The sequence below is a fragment of the Nilaparvata lugens genome, chromosome 3 (genome assembly GCF_014356525.2).
Source record: "Nilaparvata lugens isolate BPH chromosome 3, ASM1435652v1, whole genome shotgun sequence".
Taxonomy (NCBI): Eukaryota; Metazoa; Arthropoda; class Insecta; order Hemiptera; family Delphacidae; genus Nilaparvata; species Nilaparvata lugens.
The window spans coordinates 60,423,601-60,448,387 of record NC_052506.1 but is presented as its reverse complement, the minus strand read 5'-3'; the positions used below and the strand labels follow the sequence as shown (position 1 = coordinate 60,448,387).

At 33.7% G+C, this 24,787-nt stretch overlaps 1 protein-coding gene across 1 annotated transcript in view; it reads left to right on the top strand.

The window, feature by feature from the left end:
* LOC111047793 (GTP-binding protein 10 homolog) overlaps positions 1 to 24,787 on the top strand; it is a 46,162-nt gene that overhangs the window by 8,388 nt on the left and 12,987 nt on the right. The window contains exons 2-4 of the mRNA XM_039424264.1: positions 1,114 to 1,231; positions 13,002 to 13,163; positions 20,970 to 21,188. Coding sequence (XP_039280198.1) covers positions 1,114 to 1,231; positions 13,002 to 13,163; positions 20,970 to 21,188 — 499 coding nt within the window. The remainder of the gene's footprint in view (positions 1 to 1,113; positions 1,232 to 13,001; positions 13,164 to 20,969; positions 21,189 to 24,787) is intronic.

Below are 24,787 nucleotides of genomic sequence, written 5' to 3'. Positions count from 1 at the left end.
TACCCTATTCACAGACATGCCTCTTACGAAAGAAACCCTTCTTATTCAGGAATGAAATTGTATAATAAGTTACCCGAGGCCATCCGTAAAATTGATTCATTGCCGCTGTTCAAAAAAACTATCAAGTCAATGTTAACTGAGAGAGTCTACTACTCAGTGGCAGAGTTTATTGTTGATAGATTTTGAGGTGAAATTTATTCTATTATTATGAATTATTCTATAACTGTGACTTGAAATGTTATTGATTTTATTCTTATGTACCTATATATTATTATATCTGACAATTTACGTATCAAACGGCAATATTCCCGGACATGATGTTATGTAATGATGAGTAATAAATAAATAAATCTGTGGTCTGTTTGACCAGTGTTTTTTTTTTTAAGTTGAAAATGTACTGACTGACGCGATCTACCCAGAAATGGCCTGGTCCTTGATCGAATGATTGGATACTGGATATTGTCAGTTGTAGAGATCTTCTTTACATTAAAGCAAATTTTGTTTTGGCATGTTCAGAATTACAGTGGTAACACAGTATTTCTAACTGCTGGAGAATTGTCAGAATCGAAATACAGAACAGTAGTGTCATAGTGGCAAAAGGATGGCGAATATTTTATATTATTTTATTTATAGTCATCATTTTTATTGTGAAATGTCTTGTTGGACAGTTTATATTGTTTTTTATGTATGACACTGAAGCCTAATATTGAATTCAATGGTGAATAAATACTCTATTCTATATTCGATGTCCAAAAACATATAACCTTAATAATAAATTATTTCTTTATATTCTATTTTCGAGGGTGATGCTGTTTTAAGCTATAAAACTGGTGTGTGGGAGATGAAAAGAATGAGGATGAAAGATTATAATGGATAGTAATGATTTAACTAGTAGTATTAAAAATCTAACATCACTTCATGGCCACGTTAAGAGAGTTTCTGTCCTAGTTCAATGTAGAACATGTTCACTCACTAGCATGGTATTGTCACCCACGAACATGGTGTAATTCTTTCCCTTGAAAGTCCATTTCAATCTATTGCTATTAGAAGTTGTCGAAATGTATATGTCAATTAGCTGTATTTCCAACGAAATAGCCTTTATGTATTTTCTAGTACAAATTCCTGGATTCGATACAAATTCAAGTTAGAGGTGGAAAAGGAGGTGCAGGCTGTCCAAAGTACGGAGGCATAGGAGGCAATGGCGGCAACGTCACACTCAAGGTCAATGATGGTAAGTTTTTAATCCATCTCATTCAAAGTGGATATTTAATAATTTCTGATCATCACTTCTTATTTAATTCGTTGAGAATCTGGTCAAAGATGCCTTTGTCATATTCTGATATTAATACTTGGAATTCTGTAGGTACGGTTGGGGAAAAATGGGCACGGTCTGGGAACACGAAAAAGTGGTAAATTGTTTTGTTCCAGTGATAAATTGTTCAATCACATGACTGGTGCAAAATGTTCCCATGGAACGCCATTTCAAAATCGTTGGTTTGGCGCGCACTTATGAAGTATAAATGAACAAAGGCTGTTTTACAAACCTACCGTCTAGAAAAATGTGCATTTCTATTACTCTCAAATTTTCTATAGAGAAAAATTCATTTAACGAATGGTTATCAAACATAATTCTGTTGGTTATGTATTCTATGGTTATGCTATGATAAACAAACTTAACAAACAAGCTATCAGCGCATGCGCAGAGAAGCAAGCAGACTACAATTCAATCGACCAATGAGTGCTCTTGAAATTTGAACTGTCACAATTTACCAGGCTTCCATTGTGGGGCAGGAATTTGGTACTGGAACTAGTTACTGGTTCAGAATCTGTCAAAATTCTTCCCATGGGACGCGAAACTTGTGAATCGGACAATTTACCACATTTCATGTTCCCAGATCGGGCCCATTCTGAATGAGCTAATTCCCAGACATTTTGAAAACGTGTGAGCTGTGACGATTTTATTTTACCTTGAAATATAATGAGATAATATAATAAAAAAATCTTCCCAATCAATCAATGTCACTTGTGACATTGTTTGTGACACTTTGTGATCTTTTGGCACTTAGTTGGGAAGAGCTACAGTATTTGATTTTACTTTGATCTTGGTCAATATTACCATAGATAAAGGATAAGCGTATCGATAACTTGATACTTGATACTTGTTGTTATCCCAATGGAAACGCTACTGCGTCGTGGTCGTCGCTCTGCAGAAACTCCTCTACAGAGTAGTCTGGCTAGCAGGTAGGTCTTCAGTGCCCTCTCTAACCTGTCCTCCCTCTCTATGGTTCTAATGTTCGCTGGAACCCTATTGAATATGGCGGAGCTGAGGAATTTGGGCCCATTTCTGGCTAAAGTAGATGTCACCTGCTCCACATGAATCAATCCTGCTTGTTGAGTCTTGTATGGATGGACTGCCTCATTTCTAATAAACAATTCTGGCTTCCTCTTCACCATCATGGCCGACTCCAAGATGAATGTTGATGGCAGAGTCAAAATATTTAATTGACGAAAAAGTGGCTTACAATGCGCTAAGTACGGTGCTCCACAAATTGTTCGTACAATACGCTTTTGTAACAGAAAAAATCTTTTTGCCAATGTGCTTCCACCCCACATTGTTATACCATAACTCATTATGCTACTAAAACATCCGTAGTATACCTTCATCAAAATATCATTTTCTACAATAGGTAAGAGTCTAAGAATCAAGTAACATATTGATGTCAATTTTACAGACACATTTTCAATGTGCTGATTCCATCGAAGGTTACTACTCAAAGTGATCCCAAGATATTTTGTGGATTCATTTACTGCAATACTACAGCCGTCCAGTTTAAGCAGTGGTGAGTGGTCAGGTTTTTTCCGATTGTAGAACTTGATTACATTTGTTTTGCCTCTGTTTAGTATCAACTGTTTATTGGTGCACCATTCCTGCATTTGTTGCAAACCTCTTTGCGTTCTGTTTCTTAGCTATACATGATTTTGACTCTGTATAAGGTGGCTTACATCATCAGCAAACATCCATATTCCTCCCTCCGTAATCGATTCAGGCAAATCGTTCACATAGAGAAGAAAAAGAATCTGCCTCAGATTCGAACTTTGAGGGACTCCTGTATTTGAAACTTCCAGAATTTTGGAATAATAGTGCTTGGTCAAGCCATCCACACCAGTATGCCTCACACAAACCATCTGTCTTCTGTTTGAAAGATAAGTTGCAATCCATTTCAATGCCCAGAGTCAGCAGCTTCCTTATCAATTTCTTGTGTGGGATAAGGTCAAAGGCCTTAGTCATATCGTAGAATATGCACATTGATTCTCCCTTTGCGTTCAAATTCTCATATATGTTGATCAACAGTTCGAATATTGCATCTGCTGTTGACCGACCCTTTCTGAATCCAAACTGTTGAGAAGTGAAGATGTTTTTTCTTCCAATAAAAATAGAAAGTCTTTTGAGAAATATGATTTCAAAAATTTTTGAAAATACACTTTGAACTGCAACAGGTCTGTAGTTTCTGACATTTTTTTGTTTCACTGTTCTTAGGAATTGGTACTACTTTTGATATCTTAATCTGCTTTGGAAATGTGCCAGTCTCGAAGGATTTATTTATCATCATAGTAAGAGGCTTGTCGATTATATGTTTACAATGTCTCAGCAGGCTGCAAGGTATCTCATCAATTCCAGCACCCGTCCTCGCTCCAACCTCATCAATAACCTCCCTCACCTCTCTCTCTGTAGCAGGCCACAGCACCAATCCTCCATCAACACCACAATGCACCTCAGCCTCCTCATCATCCACTCTCAATCTCTTAATTTCCTCCACAAAGTATTCATTGAATATGTAAGCTGACTGTGCCTTCACCAATTATGTAAGGGGGAAAAAAGAACTATGATAACTTTTGTAAGGGGAAAAACTATTATTACAAAAAAGAACAGAATAACTAGAACTTTTAATGAGTCTTTAACATATTTATATTTAAACAAAACAGGATTAGTTTGATTATAAAAACCTTATTGATATAAATTTTATGGGGAAAACACTCGCTTGCTGTTAATGATGATTCAATCTTTGTGGCTATAAAAAATTTAAGAACAATGATCCAGTAGTCACCTACCTTTTTGAAATGCTTCCCACTTTGGCATCCACTGGTTTATTCGCGACTTAAGTATTTTAAAAGAACAAATATTAACTGAACCAATGAATAGGCTCAGAACCCGTCTCCCTTAACAATACAATTATTTTTATACTGCCCGATCTGTGACAGAATAACTGTATGATTAAACGAACCGAAATCTAGCCTTTTTCACTGGGTCACCCTAGACAAAGCGTCAACCAATTGTAATGTCTTGCCTGGTTGATAATGAATATTGATAATGAATAAATTTAGTAACCATTTTTGCTAAACGCGAACTTGGTTCCTTGATGTTTCTGTAATACTGTAAACTACAGTGATCCGTTACAACAGTAAACTGTTTGTTTAGGAGCCAAGATCTGATATGCATAACGGAATACGTGACTGCCAATATTCAAGCTCAATGGCCGACCAATTTGATTCACTCTTAGTTAATCTTCTTGAAACAAATGAAACTGGATGGATAGTACCGTCCTCTAATTTCTGACTCAAACACCCAGCAATCCCTACAGAACATGCATCTGTGTATAAGAAAGTTTCCCGATTATCACAATAATGAACTAAAACTGGACTCGATATAATACAATTTTTCAACTCCTCAAACACTTGTTGGTGACTTTCTAACCACTCAAACCCTTTATCTTTCTTAGTTAACTGCGTCAACACATATGCTCTTTTAGATAGACATGGGATAAATTTACGATAGTAAGACACTGCTCCCAAAAATCTCCTTAGCTCAGTGACTTTAGTGGGTACTGGAAAATTTTTTATAGATTCTACATTCTCCGCCAATGGCGCTAATCCTTCATTTGAAACAAGATGTCCTAGATTTTTTAAAGACTGAAAACATATTTTCGACTTGTCTGGATTTAGTTTCAAATTACACTCCCGGATTCTTTCAAAAACCTCATTCAACTCTTTTATGTGCTCTTCCACCGTTGCAGAAAATATATATAGATCATCTATATATATAACAACATACTCTTATATAACTTATCACTGAAGATACGCGTGACCTCTCGTTAAAACGTATTGGGACTTATAGCCAACCCCTGAGGTAGTTTCTTGAACTTATATAAACCCAATGGCGTCGTGAAAGCCGTCAAATGTTGAGATTTTTCCTCTATAGGCTTAGAATAAAAAGCTGATGTCAAATCTAATGTTGTGAGAAACTGAGCTCCAGCCAAGAATTGTACCGGAATTCGGCAATGAATATCTTTGATAATTTTTGAATTCAATTTCTTGTAATTGACCACCATCCTAGGAGGCTTGTTCTTGTATCTAACGAGAAAAGCTGGAGAAGCATAACCTGATCTACATTCTTCAATCACATTAACCTGTTTTAATCCATTAAAAATATCTTGTAATTCCTCTCTTTCACAAGCAGCGAATTTTTATGGTGAACAGAAAATTAGAGACTCGTCTATCAATTGAATTTTTACTGGTGGCAGTTTCGACACCGGAATATCATATTTATCTTTCGCAAAAATATCCTTAAAATCTTTAACCAATGCATAAAACTCATTTTGAACTGACTTTTCTAACTTATCATTAATAGAAACTTTTTCTGTGATACTCACAACATGCTCGATTATATTAACTGGAGCTGATAACATCTCTCTTGAATTATCATACATCGATTTCCCAATACATTCATTCTTTTCGAGAATAATCTCATTTGAATCGACATTGCGAGCAATAAAATTGAGACCTTCTCTGCTCTGCGATACGAAATCAATAAATGACTCCTTATTAATAAAATAATGTTTGATGTACATATACCTCAGTTCCTCTGAATTTATTATTAGTATGGCTATACTCCCATATTAATTTTCTCTCTCTGAGTTTAAGTTTTATTTTTTGTGTCATGTGTACTGTATTGTATTGTTTTTCTAATTCTCTCTTTGCTTACAAAAGGAATTGCATATATGCTACAAATGAATTAAATTATGTTACTAAATAGATTACATATGTACAGTGAATTGTAGATTAATAATTACATGAATCATCTCTTTTTCTTTTGAGTTTTTAAATTTTTATGAATTCATTCTAGTTTTTCTGCTCTCTTAGTATTCACTCTTAGTACTTCTTCTTTTCGGATTGAAATTTTATTTTTTTTCTAGTTTTTTCATACATTCCATATGTTTCTTTTTTTTATTATATTTTTTCTATTTTCGACTGAATCTCAAGCCACTAATTATAGCCGACTGATTACTCGTTGCCATCGCTCAAACTACTTAGTTTTGCTGGTAACGCCAATGATAATATTATAATCGATTTTTAAATGGAAAATATTTTAATTTTAAGTTTTTGCAATGTATTGTATATGAAAATTTTTATATTTTTCACATTTGTAAAGTTTGTTTAATGATTTTGGCAATAAAATATTTCTTTCTTTCTTTCTTTCTTTTGCGATCTTTAAAACCGCTGACCACATAATTCGACTCCAAAATTGGAATAGAAAAATGTTTTTCTTCACCTGAACTTGATTTGATATAGTCTATTAAAAATACATCTTTACTAATCATTGTCCTACTTTCATCCGCTCGTAAAAGCCCAGCGTCATCAGTTGATTGCGAAATCATGGCATCGCCTATCAGTTGCCGATCCAACAACTGAACTACTGACTCAGCCGAATTGTGAATTTTTAATGTGTATCTCTCATTTTCACTGCATATAACGATAGCTATATTTCTTGTCTCTGATATTACCTTATCACTTCCTATCAACCAACATACACCACAGATCAACAATTTTCAATAAATCTTCCTTCATAAGAGTAGTCAGATTTTGGAACTGTTTTTTCTTTCTGAAGGTAGTTGGGTGGCAGTGAGCGTATTCTTATCATTAGCTATTTGAGTTAATCCAACATTCTTCTTGCTTCCCATATCATTAGGTCAGTACAGGGCTCATATTCGATTTGGAACAATCAAATAGAGAAAGCTTAGGACCTTTCAAACATTGAGCAATAGTGAATTTAGAAGTGCGTGAAAATGATAAGAATACAATGTTGCCATTTTTCCGTTTCCACCGCCTTCTATTGCTTTGTTTCAAGCTATCCCGGTATTTCTCATCGGATATTAATTTTTGATTCTTGTTAATAATGATCAGTATATCTCAAATTATGGTGTCTCATGAAGGACAAAACCCAAAGTTCAAAAAGATGTAGAAATATTTGGTCAAATTTCAGGTCCCCAAACTTCTATCTTGACAAAAGTATATTCAAGAGCAAATACAAGTTGAAGTGAGCCAATGATCATGTTTTAGCTGTCGTTTTGTTACGTTGTGAATTGGTTTTTATTGTTTGTAAATCCTACAAGTCTGGGAAAGATAAGTTATGAACAGAGTTTTCTCATTCTGCAATTCGACAATAATGCGGTTGATCGATAAATTTCTTACAATTGGTACGGTAGTGTGCAATATAATAAGAAATCAAAGATGATAAGAAGATGCTGATAAGAAGCTCGCCTGCCGACAAAGTTGAGCGCGGAAGCTATCGAACTGCATTGGTTGCAGTCACGAATAAAGACTCGCTTAGAAGGTTTATTACAAGCTGAGGTTTCATCAACTAATACTGTCATGAAAATCCCATGTTACCCATGTACTCGAACGTATTTTCAATAAAAATTAGGTAATAATATAGTAAATTTTTTTTGGAACCTTGGCTGATGTATCTTGTATTGATCTCTTAAGTACTGTTTTGGTAACAGAAGATATTAAATATGTGTTTTACTACAAGGGTATAAATAATCTTACATCTTCAATATTCCAGAAGAGAAAAACAATGAGAAAGCATGTCCAACGGGATACTTACCTGAAAACCACCCAAACATGAATTTATAAATAGTATGCTGGAGCTCAGAAATCTTCTAGTCAACATGATCAGATAAATTCTATTATTTACTATGAAATTCTGACTAACATTACAAAAAAAACTTATTGAGCTCTTATTCGTACCTAACAGATATAAAGCGTAAAGATATGAATATTTATGATAATAATCTAAGAACATTTCTATGGCCAACTGGAAAAAGTTATAGAATGGGCTTCTGCTTGGATAACGAAGGAATCTACGTGGAATTCAACGAGAGTAATAAAAGATTCTTAACAAAAGAAAAATACATTCTTGTTAGTAGAGATACACAACTCATGTTAAACGGTGAACTGTATCAGAAAATATCATCAGTTGACATTTCTGTTTCAAGTCTTCCTAATATTACGTGGATAGATGGTGTGCCAGGGTGTGGAAAGACATTTGAAATACTGAACCAGCATAAACCAGGAATAGATTTAGTTCTAAGTCAAACAAGAGCAGGAATCAAAGACATCAGAGAGGCTGTCATTCATAAGTACGGTAAGGATTACTTTAGAAAGATAATCAGATCAGATTACAGAACAGTTTCATCTTTCATTATAAATGGAGTGGGCAAGAAATATCATCGTGTCTTTATAGATGAGGCTGTAGGTACTGATGCATGCTGGCTACATTGGTTTCATTGCGAAATTATTAGGATGCACCGAAGTTTTTCTACTTGGTGATTCTAAACAGATTCCTTACACCGAAAGGAGTGGACTGAAAGTTAGATGGTCTCATCCTTCAGTTTTTTGTGAGCCCACAAGGAAAGTGACATTAACTAGAAGATGTCCGATCGATGTATGCTGCGCACTATCCAAATTCTATGGTAAAATTGAAAAAAAAATAGTGGAACTCTTCGCTCAGTTGAGAAGACTATCTTTAACGGCGGTTTTCCACAGCTTTTGATCCAGAAACACTCGTATGAGTAAAAAAATACACGCAGAATGAGAAAAAAAATTATTCAAGAGTTACTAGGTGACAGGATTGATAAAACAATAAAAATTCACACGATACACGAAGCACAAGGTTTTACTTATAGAAATGTTATTCTAGTGAGGACAAATTCAAAGGATCTACAGATTTATAACAGTGAAAGTCATGTGATTGTAGCACTCAGTAGGCAGACTCATAGTTTCAACTATCTAACAGCAGCGGAGAATGATCTCATATCATTACTTATAAATAACACATTAAGCTTTGATGATCAATATATACTGAGATGGCAGAGGAAAATAGAGGAGAACAAGCATGGGGGGGGGTGCGTCTGGATAAGCATGATGATGAGTAATAATAAGGTGCTGGATGTGGCAAATGAACTTGATTTCGTGGATGAGATAGAGGACAGTGTGATTGAGGATAAACAACAACTCCATGCAACTGCTCTTCAACACTCTAATATAACTGTATTTTCTCTCAATATCAGGAGTGCTAGGAAGAACTTCGATGACCTGATGATTCAACTACAGGATATGTCCTATGATTTCGATATAATAATACTAACAGAATGCTGGATCAAAAGAGATTATACACAGAAGCAACTGAAGGACTACAATATTTTTCACGCTTTGAATAATCGTACTCAAAATGATGGAGTAATTGTATATGCAAAAGAAAATCTCAACGTACAATCGGTAGAACTAAATATCAGACAGGCCAACGTTCTTCATCTACAACTTCAAACATCAAAGGAGAAATATAATATATTAGCAGTGTACAGATCACCTTCCTACGCCAGCATAACAGAGTTTTTAGAGGACTTTGAAACAGTGATTGGTAGACTGAGAGGTCAACTTATTATTTGCGCAGGAGACTTCAACATTAATACGCTACAGCCACATCACCATTATCAACTTGATGACTATTACGACTTATTGAGCGAACACGGTTTGAAGAACTGCATGAAAAAGGCTACCAGGGTAACAGCGGGAACGAATTCTTGTTTGGATCATATGTTGACAAACTGTAAAAGTAAAATCCATCCAATCGTATATCAATTCTTGGACTGGAAGAACATCAGTTAGACAGAACAAATGGGGATGAACAGAGCTCAACTAACTGTAAATCTGTCAACTTGAACGGCTTGAGGAGAGGACTGCGAGTGGAACAATGGACGGAGGTTTTTGAGTCAAATAACACAGACTCAGCTTACGAAAAGTTCCTAGAAATTCTACAAAAACTTATGGAGAGCAGTACACATGATTACAGACAAAAGAAAAGGATCAAGAGCATAAAACCATGGATAACACGAGGACTTATCTCAGCTATAAGAACAAGGGATTCTCTTAATAGAAGAAGGAAGCTGAACCCAGAGAACGGAGAACTTGCTAACTACTACCGAAGATACAGAAATACACTGACGTCACTCATCCAAACTACAAAAGAAAATTATTTCAAGATGCAACTAAATGAAGCGAACAATGATGTAAGGAAGACATGGAAAATAATCAAGGATGCCACAGATTCAAATCAGAAAAAGGATATACAACTGAATGCTTTGAAAATTAATGGTGACATAGTCACACTGAAAGATAATCCTAGAGAACTATTGAGTCATGTGAATAATTTCTTTGTTAATATTGGAGAGAGTATGGCTAACAAAATATCTGAGAGTCTGAATAAAAATATTAACCAAATTATAGCAGATAATGTACCAGAATTGCATGTACCAAATAATATGTTTCTTTTCCCCATAGATGAAAAGGAAATAATAAACACAATTGATTCTTTACACAGCAATAGTGCACCAGGCCTAGATGGATTAGATAACAGGACCTTGAAAGGAATAAAAGATTTAATTTCTAAACCTTTAACTCATATTTTCAATCTGAGCTTGTTATATGGTACTTTTCCAAGAGCAATGAAGCAAATCTGTGTCAGACCTATACATAAAGCAGGTGATAAACTAATTATTAGTAATTATAGACCTATTTCACTGATTAGCAATGTATCAAAAATTTCAGAAAAACTAGTTGAATCAAGATTAATAAGCTTTTTAGAAATTAATAATATTCTTTCTCCTAAGCAATTTGGCTTCCGCAAAGGTAAAAGTACAGAATTAGCTGTAATAGAATTATCAAAATTTTTAACTAGCAATTTAGAGGAAAAGAATAAATGTTTAGCAGTATTTTTAGATTTAGCAAAGGCCTTCGACTCTGTTTCCCATGACTTATTAATAAAAAACCTTGGGGCAATAGGTATAAGAGGAGTGCCACTTGAATGGTTCAGATCCTACCTCAGCAATCGACAGCAAAAAACAAAGGTTGAGAACCATATGAGTGGAGGGGGTTCCATGAAGTTCGGAATACCTCAAGGAACAGTTTTAGGACCAATTTTGTATTCGATCTTTGCAAATGAGTTGTGCTCCATTCAAATTCAAGGTTATAGCCTTTGCTGACGATACAGCACTCCTTTTTCGAGGAAAAAACTGGGTAGAAGTGTTCCAAACAGCAGAGATAGAACTCACAAAAATCACTAGTTGGTTAAGAAATAATTTATTGTCATTAAATTCAGAAAAAACAAAATTTTTAACTTTTTCTTTAACAAATAGCACATAACCACACATGACAACAATGAAGCTTCATAATTGTGATAGAAATAGTAACAATAATTGTAATTGCCCACTAATAGAACGCTCTGACAATATAAAGTATTTAGGAATAATAGTAGATGATTCATTGAAATGGAACAAGCACATAACATATACAACTGCCAAAATAAGGAAGCTTATATACAAATTCTATCGATTAAGGCGTATCATAGACAAATAAATGTTAAAAACAGTGTACTTAACATTAGTTGAATCTCTTTTAAGGTACGGTCTGTTAGTTTGGGGTGCAGCTAACTTCAGTTTTATAGATCCATTATTTAAAACTCAAAAACACATTTTGAAAATAATGGGATACAGGGAAATCCGGTTTCCAACTGTAGAATTATTTATAGAAAATAGAGTTCTCAGCGTTAGGCAATTATATTGTTGTTATTAGGGTATATGAAAAAACATCAAAATAGGAACCATATCATAAATCATAGTCATAATACTAGAATAAGAGAACGTTACAACCAAGAAGTACCAAGAATGAATACAGCATTTGGGCGAAGATCAATAGGATTTTTAGGGCCTACAATATCTAATAGAATACCATTAGAAATCAAAGGAGAGGAAAATTTCAATAGCTTCAAAAGAAAAATTAGACATTGGTTATTCAGTATTGGGATACAAAGTAGTGAGGAACTAATAGTAAGTAGGATTTAGATTTAAGTAGTATTCTTTTTAAATAAGGTAATTTATAGGTAGAAAATAGTAGCTCGGTTTAGTATCATTGTACTAGGTGATGCTTAAGGTAATAGATATTGTTTTAGATTTTTTGTATTATCTGTTGTAGCATAAATTTGATGATAACCTCGACACATATATTATATAGTGAGGTATCATTTTGTAAGCCTTGAATATTGTTATATTATTGAAAATGTATGAAAAAGTAATATGTAATGTTCCTGAATTTATAAATAAACTCCTCTGGATGTGTCGTCCAACATCCAGAGAAATTATTTAAAAAAAAGACCATACGCCTGTTTTATCATACTTATTCATGATCATGAATATATGTGTTTTTATCATTGATGAATTAATTAATGAATATGTGGTGCAATAAATTAAGTTGCAACAAGTTTTCATCCAACTTTGGATTGAAATACCCGTTATATTATATTCACCAAGAAAAAGTTCATTTTCATGATTCAATTTTTTAAATATTTTAGACTAAATATTCAGGTAGGCCTAATTCATTATATTTCTTTTTAGTTTTAAACGATGTGGAATTGGAAAAGGATAGATCTGCTTTGTCTAATGACTGACCAGTATAGTAAACCAGTGTTGATTTATAACCAATGCTGACTTTACTACGTGAATCTCACTAGTTTAGTGTTGTATTTGAGACAAAAATTCATTTACAGATGACTTCCGTACTTTTTCAGTTTGTGCAAGAATTTTTTTACACTCACCCTCATCTGTTTTTAGGAGCCAAACTATCTGACGTGCTTCGACAATATCCAAGAAAAGTAGTGGCTGCGGAAGATGGAAGAGATAGCAAAAAACATTGCATAGCTGGGAATAGAGGAAAAGACAAAATCGTCCTAATTCCTCCGGGAATTACAGTTTATGAAGGAAACAGACACTTAGGTTTGTATATAATTAATTTATGTCAGTATATAGATATTCTTTATCATACTAAGAAATAAATTGAGCGAATTTGATACATGTTCGACATACTTTCTTAAAAATAATCAGAAATAAATTTTCTGAAGCTCAATGAGACTGCTTCATCTACAGTCAGTCTCTTCTGAGTAATATAATCAGTGCTATTGAATTTGAGTAAGTCATAGACTTGTGAATGTGCTTAATTCTTACATAGACGATGCTACTTCTCAATTTTCACAATTGCAATCGAAAAAGCATTATAAATTTCTAAAGCCATGGATGACGAAAAGTTTGTGCTAGGAAGAACTTCGATGACCTGATGATTCAACTACAGGATATGTCCTATGATTTCGATATAATAATACTAACAGAATGCTGGATCAAAAGAGATTATACACAGAAGCAACTGAAGGACTACAATATTTTTCACGCTTTGAATAATCGTACTCAAAATGATGGAGTAATTGTATATGCAAAAGAAAATCTCAACGTACAATCGGTAGAACTAAATATCAGACAGGCCAACGTTCTTCATCTACAACTTCAAACATCAAAGGAGAAATATATATATTAGCAGTGTACAGATCACCTTCCTACGCCAGCATAACAGAGTTTTTAGAGGACTTTGAAACAGTGATTGGTAGACTGAGAGGTCAACTTATTATTTGCGCAGGAGACTTCAACATTAATACGCTACAGCCACATCACCATTATCAACTTGATGACTATTACGACTTATTGAGCGAACACGGTTTGAAGAACTGCATGAAAAAGGCTACCAGGGTAACAGCGGGAACGAATTCTTGTTTGGATCATATGTTGACAAACTGTAAAAGTAAAATCCATCCAATCGTATATCAATTCTTGGACTGGAAGAACATCAGTTAGACAGAACAAATGGGGATGAACAGAGCTCAACTAACTGTAAATCTGTCAACTTGAACGGCTTGAGGAGAGGACTGCGAGTGGAACAATGGACGGAGGTTTTTGAGTCAAATAACACAGACTCAGCTTACGAAAAGTTCCTAGAAATTCTACAAAAACTTATGGAGAGCAGTACACATGATTACAGACAAAAGAAAAGGATCAAGAGCATAAAACCATGGATAACACGAGGACTTATCTCAGCTATAAGAACAAGGGATTCTCTTAATAGAAGAAGGAAGCTGAACCCAGAGAACGGAGAACTTGCTAACTACTACCGAAGATACAGAAATACACTGACGTCACTCATCCAAACTACAAAAGAAAATTATTTCAAGATGCAACTAAATGAAGCGAACAATGATGTAAGGAAGACATGGAAAATAATCAAGGATGCCACAGATTCAAATCAGAAAAAGGATATACAACTGAATGCTTTGAAAATTAATGGTGACATAGTCACACTGAAAGATAATCCTAGAGAACTATTGAGTCATGTGAATAATTTCTTTGTTAATATTGGAGAGAGTATGGCTAACAAAATATCTGAGAGTCTGAATAAAAATATTAACCAAATTATAGCAGATAATGTACCAGAATTGCATGTACCAAATAATATGTTTCTTTTCCCCATAGATGAAAAGGAAATAATAAACACAATTGATTCTTTACACAGCAATAGTGCACCAGGCCTAGATGGATTAGATAACAGGACCTTGAAAGGAATAAAAGATTTAATTTCTAAACCTTTAACTCATATTTTCAATCTGAGCTTGTTATATGGTACTTTTCCAAGAGCAATGAAGCAAATCTGTGTCAGACCTATACATAAAGCAGGTGATAAACTAATTATTAGTAATTATAGACCTATTTCACTGATTAGCAATGTATCAAAAATTTCAGAAAAACTAGTTGAATCAAGATTAATAAGCTTTTTAGAAATTAATAATATTCTTTCTCCTAAGCAATTTGGCTTCCGCAAAGGTAAAAGTACAGAATTAGCTGTAATAGAATTATCAAAATTTTTAACTAGCAATTTAGAGGAAAAGAATAAATGTTTAGCAGTATTTTTAGATTTAGCAAAGGCCTTCGACTCTGTTTCCCATGACTTATTAATAAAAAACCTTGGGGCAATAGGTATAAGAGGAGTGCCACTTGAATGGTTCAGATCCTACCTCAGCAATCGACAGCAAAAAACAAAGGTTGAGAACCATATGAGTGGAGGGGGTTCCATGAAGTTCGGAATACCTCAAGGAACAGTTTTAGGACCAATTTTGTATTCGATCTTTGCAAATGAGTTGTGCTCCATTCAAATTCAAGGTTATAGCCTTTGCTGACGATACAGCACTCCTTTTTCGAGGAAAAAACTGGGTAGAAGTGTTCCAAACAGCAGAGATAGAACTCACAAAAATCACTAGTTGGTTAAGAAATAATTTATTGTCATTAAATTCAGAAAAAACAAATTTTTAACTTTTTCTTTAACAAATAGCACATAACCACACATGACAACAATGAAGCTTCATAATTGTGATAGAAATAGTAACAATAATTGTAATTGCCCACTAATAGAACGCTCTGACAATATAAAGTATTTAGGAATAATAGTAGATGATTCATTGAAATGGAACAAGCACATAACATATACAACTGCCAAAATAAGGAAGCTTATATACAAATTCTATCGATTAAGGCGTATCATAGACAAATAAATGTTAAAAACAGTGTACTTAACATTAGTTGAATCTCTTTTAAGGTACGGTCTGTTAGTTTGGGGTGCAGCTAACTTCAGTTTTATAGATCCATTATTTAAAACTCAAAAACACATTTTGAAAATAATGGGATACAGGGAAATCCGGTTTCCAACTGTAGAATTATTTATAGAAAATAGAGTTCTCAGCGTTAGGCAATTATATTGTTGTTATTAGGGTATATGAAAAAACATCAAAATAGGAACCATATCATAAATCATAGTCATAATACTAGAATAAGAGAACGTTACAACCAAGAAGTACCAAGAATGAATACAGCATTTGGGCGAAGATCAATAGGATTTTTAGGGCCTACAATATCTAATAGAATACCATTAGAAATCAAAGGAGAGGAAAATTTCAATAGCTTCAAAAGAAAAATTAGACATTGGTTATTCAGTATTGGGATACAAAGTAGTGAGGAACTAATAGTAAGTAGGATTTAGATTTAAGTAGTATTCTTTTTAAATAAGGTAATTTATAGGTAGAAAATAGTAGCTCGGTTTAGTATCATTGTACTAGGTGATGCTTAAGGTAATAGATATTGTTTTAGATTTTTTGTATTATCTGTTGTAGCATAAATTTGATGATAACCTCGACACATATATTATATAGTGAGGTATCATTTTGTAAGCCTTGAATATTGTTATATTATTGAAAATGTATGAAAAAGTAATATGTAATGTTCCTGAATTTATAAATAAACTCCTCTGGATGTGTCGTCCAACATCCAGAGAAATTATTTAAAAAAAAGACCATACGCCTGTTTTATCATACTTATTCATGATTATGAATATGTGTTTTTATCATTGATGAATTAATTAATGAATATGTGGTGCAATAAATTAAGTTGCAACAAGTTTTCATCCAACTTTGGATTGAAATACCCGTTATATTATATTCACCAAGAAAAAGTTCATTTTCATGATTCAATTTTTTAAATATTTTAGACTAAATATTCAGGTAGGCCTCATTCATTATATTTCTTTTTAGTTTTAAACGATTTGGCAACGGTGTGGAATTGGAAAAGGATAGATCTGCTTTGTCTAATGACTGACCAGTATAGTAAACCAGTGTTGATTTATAACCAATGCTGACTTTATTACGTGAATCTCACTAGTTTATAGTGTTGTATTTGAGACAAAAATTCATTTACAGATGACTTCCGTACTTTTTCAGTTTGTGCAAGAATTTTTTTACACTCACCCTCATCTGTTTTTAGGAGCCAAACTATCTGACGTGCTTCGACAATATCCAAGAAAAGTAGTGGCTGCGGAAGATGGAAGAGATAGCAAAAAACATTGCATAGCTGGGAATAGAGGAAAAGACAAAATCGTCCTAATTCCTCCGGGAATTACAGTTTATGAAGGAAACAGACACTTAGGTTTGTATATAATTAATTTATGTCAGTATATAGATATTCTTTATCATACTAAGAAATAAATTGAGCGAATTTGATACATGTTCGACATACTTTCTTAAAAATAATCAGAAATAAATTTTCTGAAGCTCAATGAGACTGCTTCATCTAGAGTCAGTCTCTTCTGAGTAATATAATCAGTGCTATTGAATTTGAGTAAGTCATAGACTTGTGAATGTGCTTAATTCTTACATAGACGATGCTACTTCTCAATTTTCACAATTGCAATCGAAAAAGCATTATAAATTTCTAAAGCCATGGATGACGAAAAGTTTGTGCTCGGAAATAAAGAATCGAGACAAACTCTATAAAAAACTTTCTAAAAACCCTCATAATGTCCAACTTAAAAATGATTTTATAACTTCTAAAAATAGAATAGTCAAATTAATTAAGGAGCAGAAGGTGAAATATTTTTCTAATTTGAAAGCCTACCCTCCCAAGCGACAGTGGGAGATTATTAACAGTAGTTGTGGTCAGTCATCCTCTAAGAAAAAGCCAATATCTTTGAATATTGATGACTCTGTGATTTTGGATGAACAGGTTCTGGCAGATAAATTCAACGATTATTTCATAAGAATTTCTGGACAAATTGTGTCATCTATAGCTGATTTAGATGATGCTACAAAAAAATCGTATGAACGCAAATTTAAAACTTATCGTTCCTGTAATTCTTTGTTTTTAAGGCCGGTCACTCCTGACGAACTGTTGTATGAAATAAATTCATTAAAAAAGGGCAAGTCTCCAGGTCCTGACTCAATTTGTTCTGAACTTCTCAAGGCTATATCTACTTCAATAGTTCCGATTCTATGTGATATCTTCAACACTTCTTTTGGAGGGTGTATTTCCTGCCGATCTAAAAATTGCCAAGGTGATTCCTATTTTCAAATCTGGATCACATACCGACATTTCTAATTATAGACCAATTTCTTTGCTCTCAATTTTTCTAAATTACTTGAAAAACTATTCAAGAAGCGATTAATCGGTTTTTACAAGCAAATCAAATTTTTCAATAAGCAACAATATGGGTTTCAGGAGGGTCTGAACACTGAGCATGCTTTACAAAATTTCATGTCTGGAATCTATAATGGGATTAACAAACCGTATAAGAGTAGAACTTCAGGTCTATTCCTGGACATAAAAAAAGCCTTTGATACGGTAGATCATTGCATTCTTTTACGCAAATTGCATGAATCTGGTATCCGGGGGGTGGCCTTTAGATGGATCGAGTCATACCTGTATATTCGTAGACAATATGTGTCCATTGGTAAATTTAGTAGTGAATTGGCTTTGATCACCTGTGGTGTACCTCAGGGATCGGTATTGGGTCCGATCCTTTTTTTGATTTACTTAAATGATCTCTTTTCCCATAACTTTCAAGGCTCTTTAACTTCTTTTGCAGATGATACTGCGTTAGCATATTCTTCTGACAGTGAGATAAAATTGCAAGAAATGATGCAGATGGATCTTAATGACTTGTGTTGTTGGTTCCAATATAATAAATTAGCACTAAATGCATCTGAAACTAAATATATAAATTTCTCCTTATCAGCTCCTTTCAGTTTTCCAGTTTCTCTAAAATATCATAAAATTGGTTGTAATAGTGTGTCATGTAGCTGTGATGAGATAAATCAATCTGATACAATAAAATACTTAGGTTTGATTCTTGATTATAAATTAACTTGGGACTCCCACATAAAGAAAATAAAGATGTATTTCATGTTCTTGATAAGAAGATTTTATCACTTGAAGCAGTTTTTCCCTAAACATTTTCTACGGATTATGTACTATGCATTTTTTCATTCTAAGCTTGTTTACGGAATTTCCTGTTGGGCATCCACTTTTGTTTCTCATTATAAAAGGCTTGTAGTGCTACAGAAGTCTGTAATAAGGATTATACAGGGAGTTAATAGGAGGTCACATACATTTCCAATTTTCAAAGCATTGAATATTCTACCACTGAGACACACTTATGTGCTGAAGGTTCTATCTTTATTTTATCAATTAAGTGGTAACAGATCTGTTTCAGTATATAACAATGATGATGAAATTTCTGTTGTAACACGGCAAACTACTCAAATGATTGTTAGGCTTCCAAAATCGAACTGTACCACGTTCCAGAGGTGTTTTCTTTTTCTTGCTCCGAAATTTTATAACTTACTACCACCTGATTTGAGAAGAATAAACACCCATAAACACTTCATGAATAAAACTAAGCTTTGGCTATGGCTTCATTCGCCAGTCGAGGTGGAAGGCTTCTTTAAGGTTTTAAGTTAATAAGTTTCAATATATATCCACAAATCAAGTCAACCTTGTATTGACTACTACATAGTCCATCAATTTATTCTGTGTGATACGTTTTTGTCTCGATGATGTCACTAATAACTGTCTTTCTGTTGAATTATACTACACTATGGAATTGATTGTTATTTTAATTATATTATTTCTCTGTAGATTGATAGGTATTATCGCTCTTTCTCTACAAATGGGTGTAATTTATAATGGTAAATGATACTAAAAATGTTTGTTTTGTATGTATGTGCGAGCTTGCACTCAATCATCTTCATTTCATCTTCATTACATCATACTTAAATTCTAAATCTCTCTTCTTCCCAACTCCTTTTCCTAGACCTACTAAATCTTAAACTATATCAATTTATAAAATAAATAATCTTACTTATAACACTTTGTATCTGACTCCTATTCGCGGACAAAGTCCAGTAACATACTGTACTTTTTGTGAGTAGTATCTTGTTCACTTGTAACTTGTCGTGTTATACTTTTGTTAATATTTTGTATGAATTTCGAGTGAATAAATTTGAATTTGAATATTCAAGTTAAATAGTTGATTAAAATATTAAATATATATTTTGATAACTTGGACTATTTTTCCAAGATTGAAACTTGTTGACAATTTATTATATTGTATATTCCATTTAAAAGATATACATTATCATACGCTTTTTAATTACACATTTATTTTAACCCAATTCATCCTAAATCGACTTGCTCACCTATAAATTAAAAATAATTACAAACTCATAAAGAAGAAAATTATTTATCTTCCATTATTTTCTTTATAATATCTTCCACTTTTTGGTTAATTTTTTCTTTTTTTTAATGTTATTCTCATTTCTCTGTTATTTTTAATCTGAATAAACCCCTGATTACTGTCAAATAGAATTCTTAATGAAATTTTTTTCATTAAAATCAATCCAAACTTTTACTTGAAGGCTATATTTCATTTTTTATATTTCAATTTACCTATTATATTTTTAACTACCGTACATAAATAGTTTATTCTCTTCATATTGTTTATATGTGATACATAATTACTATGAAATAAGTAGGCTATTGTTTGCTATGACTCCTCCCCGCACACGGACTTGTCATCCAAGTGGGGAGCCTATTCATACTTCATTTCTCTTATGGAAATTTTCTTGTATTTATGTGAATAAAATTTGATAAAGTTTTTAAAATAAAGTATTCATTCTTCCTAAATGGTCAGCGTTGACAATTCACCTATCAAATGGGAATATTCTCAGACAATGATGTTGTGATGAAAAATTGTAATTAAAACCTCAAGATTTCCTAGAAAATTGTGTCACCCTGTTAGAGTTAACCGTGAATACCGTATATTGAAGCCACTCTGTGTTCTGATGTGCTGTATATTAAAGCCATGCCGTTTGCTGGATTTAGGTGATCTGGACAAAGTGGGCGGAAGCATGTTGGTGGCGAAAGGAGGGTTGGGCGGCCGCCTGGAGACAGGCTTCAGCTCGACGAGGGGCGAGAGCTTCGACCTCACCCTTGACCTCAAGCTCATCGCTGACGTCGGTCTGGTCGGCTTCCCCAACGCCGGCAAGTCCACGCTGCTAGCGGCTCTTTCCAGAGCCAAGCCCAAAATCGCCTCCTATCCTTGTCAGTATCAATTTAAATATATATTATTCATCCAAAAACTTGTAAAATAACAGAAAACCCAATATTTAGTTACAAAGTTACAAAGAAACGAACATAAATTATTTTAAAAACGAAATTTCATCCTGTCAGGGAAACAATAAAAAATTTGGCACTCTATTGAAGAAATGTTGGACATCAAACGATCTAAGCAAAATAAGCACTTTGCAAATGTTGGGAAGAACTAAGCAAACAAATTCTTACCTCAGATTCAGAACCACGACATCCTGCTTGACTTGACGTGAACTGCCGTATTCCAAATTCATTTTTCATGTACCCTACAAACCAGGAAGAAATAATTGAAACAATAACTTACTTACTCCTTAAATCAACAGGTCGCTACAACCCTTGGCCTCCCTCTCAAAGCTTCTCCATCTAATTTTGGTAGAGAGTTAGAGGGAAGGATATTTCGAATATTCTTTCCAAAGAATGGACATTGATATGTCCAAACCTCCGCCAATTCATGTAGATGCATAACAATATTATTTTCTTAGTCTATATTATGTAAATTAATCTATAATTTTGCTGTATTGTAAGCTATTGTATATAAGTGTAAAAGCCAGTATATATTGTAATCTACATAAATCAATCAATCATAAATCATAAATCAATCAATCAATCTCTCCCGATCCACTGCTTGCCTTTTCCAGTTACGAATTCCAAGCGTTCTCAAATCCTGCTCTACATCATCTGTCCATCTATTCCTTGGCCTTCCTTTTCTTCTTCTATTGTATATTCTTTCCCTCCATTATACACTTGGCAATCCTTTCATCATCCATTCTCACCAAGTGCTCCAACTTGAGAGCTTTAATAATTCGGACGATGTCTTCTCTCCCGCTACTTTTTCTCCACCAAATTCCATTTTCGTAAATGGCCCACTATTCTCCTAGTAACATTTCTTTCAAAGATACGAAATCGAAATTGAATTTGTTTGAAGAATATTGCTACAGTAATAGCTCAGCCTCTGTCAGACCTATTCAACAAATGTTATGAAGTGGGATGTTTTCCTTCACATTTCAAGACTGCAAATTCCATTACTCAAGTTTGGTGATGTCTGCTCCAGAAAACTATCGTTCCATTAGATTGATTAGTAACTTGTCTAAGGTATTTGAAAGGATTATGAAAAAGCGTTTGGTGGATTGCTTAGTTATACAAAACAAATCTCAATCAAATCAATTTGGATTTCAAAAGGGCAAGAGTACTGAGAATGCAGTGACTGAACTGGTGGGTATTATAACTTCTAATTTCAGTGGAGGTAGGAAATCATTGGCAATGTTCCTAGATTTGGCCACGGCCTTTGATACAATGCCACATGAGTCGCTTTTGCAGAAAATGGAAAATATAGGTTTACGGGGTATTGTTCTAGAATTTTTCAAAAGCTATTTAGTGGAATAGAATTCAAGTTCTGACATTAAATGTTAAAACAAATACAAAATTTTCAACTAATTTCGGTTTGCCATAGGGAACTGACCTTTCGTGTATATTATTCCTTATTTATTTTAATGGATTGCTTAAACTTGACATACCTGGGTGTAGAACTATAGCTTTTGCAGATGACACTGCCTTGGTTTTCACAGGCACAGGTTGGCCCGAGGTGAGGGCTTTGGCTGAGTCTGGACTCAAAGTGGTCAAATCGTGGTTTGACCAGCACATCTTACTCATCAATAAAAAAAGTGTTTTTATGGTTTTCTCCCCGTCGGCTAAATCAATTCCTGCAAGTAATTTGTGTGAAAAAATAAATATCCACTCTTCCGAATGTGTTGATAATGATTATGCAGTTAACAGTAGTTCTCCCCTTGGCTGTGGCTGCCCAGCATTGGCTAGAGTCAGTGCATTCAAGTATTTAGGAGTATATCTAGATGGATATTCACAATGCAATATCCACATTAACAACACCCGTAGCAAAATTAAATACATCATTCGTGAATTTTATAAATTGAGCAAGTTGAACGAAATCAAAATTATTAAAATGGTATATACTATGCTTATGCTCAGGAGGCCATCTTCCAATATGGGATAAGAGTATGGAGACCCATCTCAGAAAGATAGAAGTGATCCAGAGTCACATTATCAGGGCTGCACTTGGCAAACAAACACGCTAATCCAGCTCTCTATTATACTATATAGCTCAGAGTACTGTACTGTATAGTTCAAAGTACTTAAAAATAGGCAAATTTTTGTAAAGAATTCAATTGTGTACCTGAATAAAAATAAAAATCTGTATACAGCTCATGTAAAAAAGTGCAGTTTTCGTTCGCCTACCATTTTTCTGTACCATGAACGGACCTAACTGTGTGTAGGAGGCAATTTGACCATATTATGCCATAAATTAATCAATTGTATACCGAAAAATTTTCTCATGAACAGGATCTTAAAGTCAACTTTGCAAGTAATAGAGGATTTGATAAAATTGCAGGGTGAATTCAATAATATCTTGTAGTAATTGAAAACTTCTGTATATATAGTTTACAAAATTTTATTTCTTTCTCTTTCTCCTTTCATCCTTCTTTCTCCTTTTATCCTTCTTTCTCTTTCCTTCTTCTCTCGCTCTCGAACATTTTTCTTTTTGTGAACAGAAACGTTTTTTACATTTTTCCTGTGTGTAGTATGCACCGATGCCAGCGCACAGACTTGGTTTTGCTGGCATTGTCAGATTGAAAACGAGTTATTTTTAGTTTAGAATCTATGTGTTGATTGAAATATTAATATGTATTTCTTGCTTATCTACTATTTTTATGATTCATACATTGTATTTGTGGTATTGTTTTCAATTTTATGAAATAAACTTGAATTTGAATATTTTCGTATTCGGCGAGAGTCGCTTATGCGGAAGTGCGACTTGGTTACTTAAGAACGATCATGATCCAAGTTCGATTTGGTTGCCTGAACCAATAGTAGTCCAGTCACTATATGAATTGGTGCTTGCAATTTATATTGTAGTTCTGATTTTTAATATATAATTTGGATACATGAGAGAAGTCCAAAACCAATTTCTTCATGCAAAATTTCCTTGTGCTATATACAAGGTGGCCCAAAAACCTCGTATTTTCGGTTCATTTTCCAGTTTTCAGCTATTTCCACCAAATCCAGTAATCGAACAGAAAAATCCGCTCTCGCCTTTTTTTAGATTATAAAATTCTGAATGAAATGATATCATTTAGAATTCTTTATCTCCAATGAGTACTGAGTTATTTTAATTTAATTAATCAAAAATAATTTTTGATCAATATTTTACGATTTTGATCAATTGAGGTGTCTTTATGCGCGCCTCTCCACTAGGAAATACTGAAATGAAGTGCATGTAACTGGTAATTCTTATCATGATCTAGTGAACTTATATTGTTGGGCGAATATTATCAATGTGAGGACAATGTAGTTGGTGATGATGGTTGAAGCTAAAAATCAGGTGTTTTTGGCAATACAAGGGGCATTGTTGTCTAGTGTATCTGAAAATCTATATGAATCGCTAACCGCTGAAAGGCAACATGTCCAGTTTTCATAATTTTACAGGAGAGACAAAAAACTTGATAAAACCTAAACCTAAACCTGCAGTAAACGATATA